The sequence below is a fragment of the Hippopotamus amphibius genome, chromosome 14 (genome assembly GCF_030028045.1).
Source record: "Hippopotamus amphibius kiboko isolate mHipAmp2 chromosome 14, mHipAmp2.hap2, whole genome shotgun sequence".
Classification (NCBI taxonomy): Eukaryota; Metazoa; Chordata; class Mammalia; order Artiodactyla; family Hippopotamidae; genus Hippopotamus; species Hippopotamus amphibius.
Window position 1 is genome coordinate 35,458,315 of NC_080199.1, and position 13,772 is coordinate 35,472,086.

Genomic DNA, 13,772 nt, shown 5'->3' on the forward strand with positions numbered 1-13,772 from the left:
AAAATTGGAGCTTCATCTCTTCTATCTTGTGGTCTTAATTTGGGGAAGTTCTGTTGTTTTCCTCTTTAACATCCTGGGTTTTTTATTAAAGAGTGGTAATTCTTACATGTGTTTTTGTATATGATAGTGCAGATTATTTTATCGACATTACTGCCTTTAGGGTATATGGGGTAGGTAAAACAGGCATTATTCTTGCTTCTGTGGAGAAGGAAATTGGGCCTGAGAGGTTGATTGAGTTGTTTAAGGTCACACAGCCAGTAGTTGACAGAGGTGAAACTAGGGACAGGTCTTCTCAACCCTAAACCATGTCTTCGTTTTCTGTCATTTGTGCTACTTAAAGTATATGGGTGTGGGATGGGCACTGCAGAGCAAAACATGATCTTGAGTGCTCTTTGAAGAGCTTGAATTGAATGGAAAACAGAAGTTTGTACCAAGCTGTCCTCAGGTTTAAAACATACCGAGATATACATTTAAATTGTAGGTAGTTACAAAGATAAACTATGAAGGGCTGTGCACGAACATTTGGGACTAACTCAGGGGTTTTATAAGGACCCTACCATTATCTGACTTGTTACCTTGCATATGAAATTAACCTCTGATTATCGATGTCAGGTGAATCTTAAAATGTTCATGTGCTCAACTCACAGAACTGTTTTCAGGACAAAGCTATCATTAGGATCCTTGGTAGATACCCACATGCTGTAAAAATGTGTGATATTGTGTTATGTATAGTTCACAAAATTTAATGTTTATTGTAGTGTGTAGCTTAATTGCATCAAAAAATACAAAGTATATAATTAACGCCCTGGTTACTTGGTTAAGAAATATCCACACAGTTGATATAAGGGGGAGTTTATTTTTGTTTTGTTTCTCATTGTTAGCTTCTCTTATTCATTTGACAAACCTTTATTGATCTCCTAAATTTTGCTGGGCAATGGGCTGTGTTTTGGGAAATAGATAGTAATGGAACTAGGTTAGCACGTATAGCTTCTCCTGGTGGGAGTATAAATTAATGTAGTCTGCATTAAAAGAAATTTGGGTAATATATTTTGAAAGACTGAAAAAGTTCTGTTATTATGATCCCATAATTATACTTCTGTATTCTAAGGCAGTAATTAGAGGTGCAGACTAGGGCAGCTAAGTACAGTGGCTTAGGGTGTGGATGCCTGGCTGAGGGGTGGGAGGTGGGAGTCTGCACTGGGCTTCCCTGGCCAGGCCCCATCTCCTGATTGGAGTCTGTCTGTGTCTCCCCAGAGAGGGCATCCCTTCTAGTTGCCCGAAGGCATCCTCCAGGCTAGCAGAGGTCGTGGGGTACAAGATTTATTTAGAGGGATGTGTCAGTGTTATCGGTAATAGTAAAAAATCATAAATTAGTAGACAAAAATGTGGGAGTAAATAATACCGTATCCGTACGAGGAGTACAGTGAATTTGGAGTTAAGCATTAATAAGTTGAATATCATGTGAAAATGTTCATGGTTTGTTAAAGTGTGAAAAAAATTATAGAACCATAATGTGAGATTGAAGCCAGGTTTGAAGTACCTGGTATATCCTGCTGAGAAGTTGGAACTTAATGGATTGAGATATATTTTGAAGACTAGAAAGGACAAGACATATTTGATAAGAACATGGTGTTTTGGATGACTTTTAGTTCTTTCAAGGGGTACCCTATTATGGTTTCACAATGTAAGATAGAAGAATTATCCTGTGAATTTCAAGAGAATATTTCTAGTTTGCCACTGTCATATTCAAATACTGCGTTTATGTTCTGTTGCTTCTTAGTGGCATTTCTAGTAGTGGTGAAAACTGTACTATAAGGGGATGTGTTTTGAGTCATAAGAGACACATCTATATTCATATAGATATAGAGGGAGAGATGGAAGGAGGGAGTGAGGAAGGGGGAGAGTCATTGATTGATCAATTGATTGATTTAAAACTTGAATGAAATTGATGGCCACTTCATCTTACAGGCCAAGCCCTTGGAACGTGTATATTCTGGTACCTTTCATTTAAGGCTTTATGAGTTAGTGAACTGTTTTTCTGTTCAAATGTATGGAAACACATGCAAAGGAAACCTGGCTGGATGCTGCCTGAGTAGACTTTGGCACGGAATGGGTGTAGCTAAGAACTCCAAGGCGTGCCCCCTCTTGAGTGTAATTCCAAATGAAAAAAAAAAAAAAAAAAGTCAACTGTGCCTAATAAGCTGGCTTAACTGAATGCCAAAGAAAATTTGCCTCATGAAATGGAAAGTCTGAAGCGAGTTACATAACACCGAGAGAATAAATAGGAGAACTTTTAAGATCTATCCAAATGGGGCAAATGGTCTGTTGTAATCAGAACTCTCCCATCCAGCGATATTTAATTCTGTTTGGTGAGATCCACATGGTCTTGGGGATTTGGAAGCTTTGAGAAACCACATAAATATTTACTTTACATTTGTTTAATTTTTAAGGAGTGACATATCTTAGATCAGTTTTTAAAAGTTACTTGTGTATTGGCCAACATGGAGCCAGCAAAAAGTATTCATATTAGTTATTCTGCACATTTGTATCAACCATAAAGAGGGAAAAAAAGACTATTTCCTCTGGAAAACAGCATTCCTTTAACAATCTCTTAGTTGCTGAAAATCATGGAGACAACTGCTCCAGCCGGAACATTTGTGATTTCTCTTTCATATATTAAATTTACTTTTAAACCAGTTTCTGCCATTTTCTCCCCAGCCTTCTCTCCCTGTTGCATCCCTTTCTTTTTCCTCCCTCTCTCCCTTACTTTGTACAGATTTTCACATCTCGTGCCCAGGATCTGCCATAGTGTCATAGCTGGAGTTTCTGCCTCTGTTCCTTCAGTTCTCCATTTTGCCCTTCACATGGCTGCTAAAGAGGAAGCAAAAATCAAAACTATTCCTCAGCTATTATTTTTATTATGTCACTTCACTAATCAAGAGCTTAAAAATTGCATAATTAAGCTTTTCTTTTTCTTTCCTCCAGTGGAAGAGTATTACCAACATGTGGGACTTTTTCTCATTTTTTAAAATTGAAGTACAGTTGATGGACAATATTATATAAGTTACAGGTGTACAATGTAGTGATTCACAGTTTTTAAAGGTTACACTCCATTTATAGTTATAAGATATTGGCTGTATTCCCTGTGTTGTACAACATATCCGTGTAGCTTATTTTATACATAATAATTGGTACCTCTTAATCCCCAAATCCCACATTGCCTCTCCCCACTTCCCTCTCCCCACTGGTCACCGCTAGTTTGTTCTCTTCATCTGTGAGTCTGCTTCTTTTTGTTATCTTCACTAGGTTGTTGTATTATTTAGATTACACATGTGATGTCATGCAGTCTTTCTCTGTCTGATTTATTTCACTCAGCATAATACCCTCCAAGTCTATCTGTGTTGTTGCAAATGACATCTTCTCCTGTGCCAGTTGGCCCTCTGCATGTCCTCTTTGGAAAAATGTCTATTCAGATCTTCTGCACATTTTTTAATTTGGTTATTTGTGTTTTTGATGTTGAGTTGTATGAGGTGTTTATATATTTTGGATATTAACCCCTTATTGATTCTCATTATTTGTTTTTTTGTATGTGTGTGCTTGTCTTGCAGGATCAATGTGACTCTAGAAACAAATGGCTGAATGAATATCCATATGAAGAGGAAAACAATAAAGGTTGGTTAGTCAAATTGTGTAATTGCAGTGGCAGTCCTATTTTGAACATTTATTTTGGGCAGTTATTCTCATTAGAGCACTTCTTTGTCTGACTGTGAGGCAGAGGTCAGTGCTTAGACACATTCATCTATCTGTGAAGTGTCATTTTTGTTTTTAAACTTAAATATAAGAAAAATTACAAAGAGGCAACCCTTCTTTGTGCACGTCTGTCATCAGTTTCCAGAACCGAAGCTGGTTTAAGAACTAACTTTCAGATGATAATAAAAAAAAAAACTTTCAGATGATAAACCACTTGGTACAACCAATCACTGGGACGACAAAAAAAAAAAAAAAAGAAGCCAGATTTTGTTAAATATATATTAGTTCCTGCCACCAGCATAATCCTAATCCTAGTGTCGTATATGGCATGAAATTGCTGTCAGATGCTGTCCTCTTTGCACCTGCAGTCTTGGCGTTTGTCAAGGGCGTAGGATGATTATGAAAGCCTCTTGACTTTGGTGTCTCACAGACAAGTACCGGTATAAATTAGAGGGTAAAAAAATCCTGTGAATTTCAGCAGTAATCAGGTGCTGGCTCTCACTTTGCAGGGTTTATTTGAACTTTTCTTGTACCGCACACTGGTCATAATATAAAAATCATAGGTTAATATTAAGAAAATGCCAATAGGTTAAAGCATCTCCATTTCATAAAGTCTAATACGGAGGCATGTGCCTCCTAACTCTTTATATAGCTCCCCAACACATACAATTTCATATTTTCCTTCCCCCGTTGCTTCTGCTACTTTCAAATAAATGTCCATCATGTCTTTTTTTGCCAGCCTGCCTTCACAGATACTTACAAATGATTTTTCAGATTATATCTTTCACTTGAAATTGCCTTCTTCCAATTCAACATCCATTCGTGATAAGAAGTCTTAACAAATTCAGCCTAGAAGGAACATATCTCAACATAATAAAAGCCATATGTGACAGGCCCACAGCTAATATACTCAATACTGAAAGTATGAAAACTTTTCCTCTAAGATTAAGAACAAGACAAGAGTGCCCACTCGCACTACTTCTGTTCAGCATAGTACTAGACGTCCTAGCTAGAGCAGTCACTTAAGAAAAAGGAATAAAAGTTATCAAAATTGGAAAGGAAGATGTAAAATTGTCTTTATTTGCAGATGGCATGATTTTATATATAGAAAAATTTAAAGACTCAACCAAAAAACTGGTAGATATGATGGTGAATTCAGTAAAATTGCAAGATGGGGTTTTACCCATCAACAAAGTAAAAAGACAGCCTACAGAATGGGAAAAAAATATTTGCAAACTGTATATCTGATAAGGGGTTAATATCCAAAAACATAAGGTACTTCTACTACTCAATAGCAAAAAAACCCCAAATAAATGAGTTAAGTAATGGTCATAAGTTTGAATAGACATTGCTCCGAAGAAGATATATGAAAGCCCAGGTGCAGAAAAAGATGCTCAACATCACTAGTCATCAAAGAAATGACACATCACATCACATCACATTTGTTAGAATGGCTACAGTTAAAAAGACAAGAGATAAAGCTAGCATGGATGTGGAGAAAAGGGAATCCTTCTGCACTGGTTAGTGGGATTGTAAATTGGTGCAGCTGCTATGGAATACATTATGGAAAATCCTCAAAAAATTAAAAGCAGAACCACCATATATCCAGCAGTTCCACTTCTGGGAATATATCCAGATGTAACAAAAACACTAACTTGAAGAGATATCTGCACCCCCGTGATCATTGCAGCATTATTTATAGTAGCCAAGACATGGAAACAACCTAAGTGTCTGTCAACAGATGAATAGATAAATAAGATGTGGTATATGTATACAATGGAGTATTATTCAGTCCTAAAAAAATGAGGAAATTCTACCATTTGTGGCAACATGAATGGATCTTGAAGGCATTATACTAAGTGAAATAAAGACAAAGACAAATAATGTGTGATCTTACTTGTATGTGAAATCTTTAAAAAGAAAGCCTTCCTTATTTGTTTGCTAAAATTTTCCTTTGTAGTATTTGTTTCTGGAAAGTTTTCAGCCCTCTGGAGGGAGTATTGATTCAGAGATGATCTAAGGGAGATTACTGGGTAAAGTTCTTTTTTGTGATCTCAGTATTACCTATATGGGTGCATTTACTTTGTGAGAATTAATTGTACTGTGTACTTATTTGTATGTGGATTAGTGGTGTGCTAGTAAACTGGCTCTAGGACATGGAGTGGGGAGGCCTGATCTGTAGTCTTTGTCAATTCCCATGGTGTAAATATTACCACTGTGGCTAGTTTCAGTAGTTTAACAAAGAGCTTGCAAGATTGCTTAAAATTTAACATTTGGCTCTCTTGAGCCAGAGATGAGCTAGCTCCAGTGAACCATTGATAATTTCATGTATAATGTAAAGTTAAACAATTTCCTATACTCCTTAAGACAAACAGGGCAAATGTAGTAAATTCCAATTTTCCTGGCTCATCCCTGTGTAAATATGGAAACTGTCGCTGATTATCATGTAAAAGTATTTGTCCCTTTCCTCATGTGTGATGTTGATATTATATTTATGTTTTTGTTCAGTTGTTATTAAATTTTTGTTTGACTGGATCAGTGTTAGCTTTGTAGGTTTATACATTTTGACAGTGTCATTGTTCTGTAACTAATTTTATGACAGCTGAACATGATGGCAGAGAGAATCATTGTGTTAATACTTACCCTGAGGATAAACTGAAAATATTATCTTCATTAAGTGTAATATATTATATGTGATTCATTCTAAATGATCATGCCTCATAGCTCATAATTCAGGAGTTCCGAAGTCCTTTATAGAGGAAGGAGCAGTGAGTATTTCACTTAATGTGTTTGTCCCCATGAATTATGTTTTTCTTCTTGCTGTTTTTTATATTTTTCAATCCATGTGTTTAGTTATGGATGCCTTAGAACAAAGAATACATTGACGCTTGTTTTTAAACCTGTGTGAATCAGGTGTTGTTAGTTTTCATAAGGTCTGATTCAGAGAGAAAATTGCAGTTTGGAAATTTATCTTTTCTATATTTCACATATATTCCCAATGTCAATTTTTAAGATTACGTTTTTACAATGTCAGCAATGGATGCAGCATTGCCACTGTCTACACAATTGAAAAGGGATTTGACTATGGCTCTTAAAACTATTTTGTACATTTCCAATTTGCCAGTGGTGATAAAATCTTGCCAAGAGCCACAGAATATCATGCTGTGCCTCTCTGCTTATGTTCTAATATTTAAACAGCCAAATAGCATTTGTAAAATTTCTTTTGCAGCTGTCTCAGGAGTCTTACTTCCAGGAGCTGTCTTCATCTCCCCTTTCCATCAATCAATCATTTGATCAATCAGTAATATATAAAATGTAAATATGTATTTACATCAAAATATGTGTGTGTATATATTCACATTGTTTTCCTTTACTCAATTTTTAAGTTCTTGTTTTTTACTCAGTTTCCTTGCACGTGAATTTGCCATTTGCCCTTTACCATTTGCCATTAGATAACATTAAATAAGTTCTAAAAAGATCCCAGCTATCCATTATTTTCTGTTCACATATATCAGCATAAAACCTTGTGTATGTGCTCTTTAACACACTTCAGCAGTTGCTCTCACTGTGAATGTTTGTGGACCTGACTCCACAAACCAGGCTTTGCTCCATTGTTTTCCAGCCATTTCAGCATGTTTACCAAGTGCTCCCAGCAGCTGGTTTAGAGCAGGTGTCCAAAACATATGCATGCATATACATTAGTTCATCTTATCAGAGTTCATGTTCAGACTTTTGCTCTGTGACTACCTCTGATGACAGCTGCTTAAACCGTCCAATGTTAGCAGTGGATGAGTTTTCCTTTTTGGATTTGGAAAGCAAGAGGACAATAGCAGGCCTTTCTGAGAAAGCTTTAATTCGCTACCAAAAAAAAGTTTGCTTTATAGCGATGGGCATATACAGTGTGATTATTATAAATTTTCTTTTCCATGAGGTTTCAAGACTCTTTCTTCACACAAGGTAGAAAGACCGCAGTAGCAACAGTCCAGCCTTTCTTCCATTTTGAGCTAAGTAGGCCAGTTGTTGAGAAAGCCCCAGTTGATGTAAGTGAAATATATTGTCAACACTGGGCCAGTATGCGTTTACATAGAGTAGCTGCCTGGGCAGTAAACATGGAATCAAAGAAAGTCAAGTCTTAGGCTCTGCAATTCTCTGTTTATATGATCTTGGACCAGTGACTTCTTTCTGAATTTTAATTCTCTCAGCTGCAAAGTAGAACTAATAACACCTGTCCTGTCTATTTCAAGAGTTGTCATAGGGGTGAAAGAAAATATGACTTGTGAAAATAATTCAGAGCTGTAGAGTTCTAAAGGTGGGGGTGGCACTTGATACTATTATTTATATAGCAAAAGAGATTCATGAGTTTGTTGTATGACGTCACATAACAAAGTCAAGTATTTTCAGAACTGGAAGTGCCCACAAAGGGCATAGACTCTTACCATGTGCTTGGAATGTGGCTGTCTTCCATAAGAGTTGGTTAGTTACTTTAGTGCTACATCTTGATTACTCCTTGGAATTTCCTACTGCAGGTGGCAGTGCATCCTGTTTCCAGGCATATCTAGTTATATTAAAAGTTCTTTCTTTTATTGTGCCCATTCAGTAGATTTGATAATGACCCAAAACTATTAGGTGTATCACATATTTATTAAAATATCATCCTGCATGAGGCCATTCTTCTGTCAAGTCCCTTCACTTGGGTGTCTAATTCCTTAGACCTGGGATATGAGAACAAAATGATATACGGGGATTTGAGAAAGACTGTGCAATTATTGAAGTAGAATAATGGCTTTATTATTTGAAAAGGTGATGCGTTGCTCATTTTAAAAACATTAAAGTATGCAAAGCCCCATCACCTCCCTGCCTCACACCTATTAGCATTTGGTGAGCTTTATTTACAGCATCTCTGTGTGTGTATATACAAGTACATAGAGATGGTTTTACAAAAATAGGATCATATTTCTACTTTGTATTTCTAATACAGAGTTTTTTTTTTTTTGGTTTGCTTCTGATGCAGTGGAAGAAATAGAAGGTGAGTTTAAACCAAAGGAATTTATTATTTTCAAGTTAACATCCTTTTACCAAAGTGATGATATCATTTGAGAGTTAAGAGAAAAAGAGTAGGAAAAAAAAAACTTGAGTTCTGGTAAATCCGGGTTTTTTTTTTTAATGACTAAATTTAACTTTAAACAACATCTTTGGCTTTTTGCTGTGAAAGATGCGTAAATTAATGACATTTCTTTTCTCCCTTTTCCCTCTTCTTGTTTTACTATCTTCTTAAAAGTTAGGTTATTAACATTTATTTTCTGGTTGTCAGCTGTAATTATCAAAGCTATTTAGTATTAATCCTTATTTTTCTCAGAAATATGGAGACACTGCTTTACTGTTATCTAGTGTTTACTGTCACCTGGTATTTGGTGTCACTGTGAAGCCTGAAGCACTTGTTCTTGCTCTGCTTTCTGTTCAGATGTCCATGGACTATTTTTAGTAGCTAGAAGCTCAGTAACTTCATCAATTTTGCTTCTTGGTTTTTATCCTTCTGTATCCGTTTTTCTTGGATCCTGTCATTCAGCTCTGAGAAGTAGACTCTGTTTTTATGCCTGCCGATTTGAATATTATTTGTTCTCTTGTTTAGTAACCCCAAAGATAGGTATAATATTTCTCTTTCGTTTTCTGTATCTGTGGTCTTTACCTTTAACGTTTTTATTTCATTTAACTGTGCTTTCCCGTTCAACATTTTTTTCCAACTATATTTTCAGTCAAATTCTTTGTTATTTTTTTAGTTCCTGAAGTGGCTTTTCTTCTCTGTAGTATTTCATCACTCTGTCCACTTACTTTTGTCTGTTTCAGATACCTTGTATTTTTTCATTTGAGCCCTTGTATTTCTTCCCTGAACATTATTTGCTTTTAAAGCAAGGCCCTTTTGTTTGAATTATTATTTTTGAGTCTGTGAAGTGTTATTTACCTACATTCTTCTTCTGTTTCCTTGGGTAATTCTCTCTGTGATGTTCGTTCTTCACTGGCCTCTTGCTTCCATTTCTCTCCTGCTTTTGATATTTGATGCTTTTATGGACAGTTCTTTGATGGCCCCTCTCCGGTCTTTACCCATCTTTGAATGGGCCCAGTAGTTTCCTGCATGGCAGGTGGTATTGTGGACAGGGGCACCAACAGTTTTGGACATGAGCTAGATGAGTCCATGTCTTTGTTTTCAGTTTATTTCAAATACTCTAAACATTTCCAGAGCCCTGCCTCTCCTTCCCTTGTACAGGAGAGCCTCTTGAGATAAAGGCTCCTGTCTCCCTTCCTTCTGCAACTTCCAGTGACTGCCTTGCTGCTGGAGCCAGACTCTAGAAAATGCTGCATCAGTGCGTTTGCTCTCTTAGCTCCACTTTCTCTGCTTTCACTGGATAGGCCTTTCATCACTCTGATTTTTATTTTTAAGAAGTTGCTCCAGGTCTGAGGAGGTTGTGTGTCCTCTCCCAGTGGTCTCCGAGATTTCAACAGTCTTTGACGAGTATGCTTGGATTGGCTATCTGAGTTTCTGACTGTTTTTACTTTCACTTAAGATGGACTTTTTATCCATTTTTTCGCTAAATTGGCTTTAAGAGTTTTCATTGAGTTTTAAAGGAAGGGTGTAAAAATGCCTTAACATCACCATTTTTAATAGGTAGTATTTTAGGTGCATTTAAGGGACCCATGGAGACGGTTGAACTTGCTGATGTGTTTAAGAGCTTGGCTCTGCATGCAGGCCTCCTGGCTTTCAATCGCAGTTCTGCCAGGGCTTCACCTGCTTCTCTAGCTCATTGTTACACCTGTGCTGTGTGGATGATGCTGATGGTGTAGATGATGCCTCCTCCATGAAGTTGTTGTGAAGGTGAAATGAGAAAAAAATGCAAAAGCATTTGCATATTGTCTGGTAGTTACTAAGTACTTCTTAAAATAGCCATTTTCATTATTTTAAGTCATGTTAATGGTGTCGGTTTGGCTTTAGGAAAATCTGTTATTCAGGCCAGTAATTGTACATATATTTTTTGTTTCCTTTGACTGAAGATATGCTGGGATGTACCCTCATACCTGGGGCTACCGGGTCTCTTCTTGTCAGCTTCTGGTTTCAGGGTCTAACTGGGGACTTCCACATTGTTGCTCCATGTTGGTAAGAAATGGATAACATCTGGCTTCCTCTTGGAGGAGATAAAATTCTGAAATCATTGGCTACGCGGCAGTAGTTGGTACACATGTTGTTTGTTTCACTCAGAATGTTGACAGCTCATATTAGTCAGGGTTCTTCAGAGAAACAGAATTAATAGGATATATATGTATATCCTATATACATATACCATATATATATATGTATATCCTATATACATATACCATATATATATGTATATAATTGACTCATGTGATTATGGAGACTGAGAAATCCCATGATCTGACATCTACAAGCTGGAGACCTGGGAAATCCAGTGGTGTAGTTTCAGTCCAAGTTCAACGGCCTTGAGAACCAGGGGAGCGGATGGTATGAATCCAAGCCCAAGGCCAGGAGAAGGCCATTGTCCCAGCTTAAGCAGGTAAGAAGGGACTGAATCCTTCCTTCGTCCACTTTTTTGTTCTATTCAGGCCCTCAACAGATGGGATGATGCCCACCCACACTGGGGAGGGCCATCTGTTTTACTGAGTCCGCTGATTCAAATGCCAATCTCACCTAGAAACACCCTCCCAGACACACCCAGAAGTAATGTTTAGTGTGGGCACCCCGTGGCCCAGTCAAGTTGACACATTAAATTAACCGTGACACCTAAGCTGTAGTCTGATTGAATCTAATAATCATATATTGAGAATCTGTTATTTGTCAGACACAGGTCTACAAATGCAAATTATATTTAGACCCTGTTTTCAAGGCTTCATCATCTCAGGGACACGCAAATGAATGACTACAATTTGATGTAATTAGTGCTACAATATATTTAATGAAACCTAGGGAGCTGGTGATGACTTCACTTGTGAAGTGATCTTTGACTGGGGCCTTGAATGATGGTGTCACATTTTCTGGAAGAGCTAGGAGTAAAATTCACAATTTTTTGTTCAAACAAAATTCTAAGTAAATATAAAAGTGTATTTTCTTTCTCTTGGGTACAAAAGTGCCCCACAAAAGTTCATTTTTGAGTTAAGGGTAAATGTGCTATTCAGTAATATCATTAAATATTTCAGCTAAAAGCTATTGAGGCTCATTTATGTGTCCAAATAATTTTCTCTTTGCCTTCCCCTTTGTCTCTCTCTCATTCTCTCTCTCTCTCTATCCCCCCCATTTTCTCTCTCTCTCTCGTGCTCTGGTGTATTTTTGTATTCTCTCTCTGTCTCCCCCTCTCTCTCATTTTCATTTTCTGGCCCTTTGATTATAGTGGATCTTCATCTAAGCTTTACCTCATCCTATTTAGAGTACATTACCAAAGTAGTTTATATAATGTGTTTTACCAGAAATTTTCAGGAGTGATCATAAAAATGATATGAGCATCTTTTAAACATAACCATTTTAAGCAGTTTTGATTTAATGAGAACATCAGAGTACTAAAGCAGCGTAGTGATTGATTATTAAAAGCATTTGTTGAAAAATAGTATCTCTGGTTAATTTCGTTGTTATCAACATCTGTGCATTAAAAAAAAAATTACCTCCTTCCCCTCTCCCCAGTTGACGTTAGCTGAGAATTAATTTCCTACTGTTCTCTAAAGAGGGTTTTGTTTGATAAAATCATGAATAATTATTGACTCAACAATGAGTGTGATTCTTTATCTTATACATAATTTAGTCCTTCCGTATACCTTACGGCCTGATGAAAGTCAGACTCACAAATATTCCAATTTAAGTCAATTGGTTATTCATATGTGCTTTTTTTTTTTTTTTTTCCTGGAGCTAGATCTGATACCAAATTCTGTATCAGAGTTTGCTCAGAGGAACAGAACCACGGGAATGGTAGAGAATATGGGATTTATTATCAAGAGTTGACCTCATCCGATTGTAGGAGCTAGTTAAGCAAGTTAGGTGTGGTTATTGCTTCTGTATTTTGGGTGTCGACTTGAAATCAGCAGGGCAGGCGGTCAGGAAGGAAGAGTGGCAGGAGGTGCTGGAGAGCAGGGATGAACCAGAACTGGAAGCGGTGAGGGTGAGCTGAGTCCACACAGACTCCTCACTGCTCACTAGCCTCCAACCTCGAGGATGCTGGGAACTGCAGGGGAAGCTGGCTCCTTCTCTCAGTCAGAGGTATCACATGTGAGAATCAGATAAGCTGATGGAGCTCCTGTGAGCCAGCTCCACCCCTGGGCCAGCACGGTGCGCAAGCATAGAGTGACCGTGGCCGTGAGCTGCACCCGTCCCTGGGGATCTGATCATCCGACTCAGATGAGAACATGAAGGCTGCTGCACTTCTGCCTTCTGAGTCTCACCGAGATGTCCCAGGAGCCGTGGAACCCTGCAGGGAAGACTGTGCTGGACCATGCAGACGGAACTCAGCTGAGCTGTGACAGTTCACACCCGCCACTGAGTCCCACATGGCCCATTCTCTCCATTTTCCTGCAGGGGTCTCCTTCCTCACCCTTTGCCCCACCTGAGTGTTGTACGTCATATACCTTTTCTGATTCCTGCTCTCTTTCCTTGATCCTTCCATTCCTGTCCCAGGACCAGAAGCACTGTCCTTGGGACCCAGGCTGCTCTGGACAACCACCTGCTTGGCTCTGCTCATCTCTGTCCCTCTCTATTTTGTATAAATTTATTTTTATTTATTGGCTGTGTTGGGTCTTCGTTGTTGCGTGCAGGCTTTCTTTAGTTGCGGTGAGCAGGGGCTGCTCTTTGTTGCAGGCTTCTCACTGCATTGGCATCTCTTGTTGCAGAGCACGGGCTCTAGGCACGTGGGCCTCAGTAGTTGTGGAGCACGGGCTCATTAGTTGTGGCTTGTGGGCTCTAGAGCACAGGCTCAGTAGTTGTGGCACATGGGCTTAGTTGCTCCGTAGTATGTGGGATCTTCCCAGACCAGGGC

At 38.1% G+C, this 13,772-nt stretch overlaps 1 protein-coding gene across 2 annotated transcripts in view; it reads left to right on the forward strand.

Moving 5' to 3' along the window:
• KLF12 (KLF transcription factor 12) overlaps positions 1–13,772 on the forward strand; it is a 431,241-nt gene that overhangs the window by 128,841 nt on the left and 288,628 nt on the right. For both annotated transcript variants that reach the window (XM_057707238.1, XM_057707239.1), the window contains exon 2: positions 3,609–3,672. In XM_057707238.1, coding sequence (XP_057563221.1) covers positions 3,640–3,672 — 33 coding nt within the window. In that variant the 5' untranslated portion in view covers positions 3,609–3,639. The remainder of the gene's footprint in view (positions 1–3,608; positions 3,673–13,772) is intronic.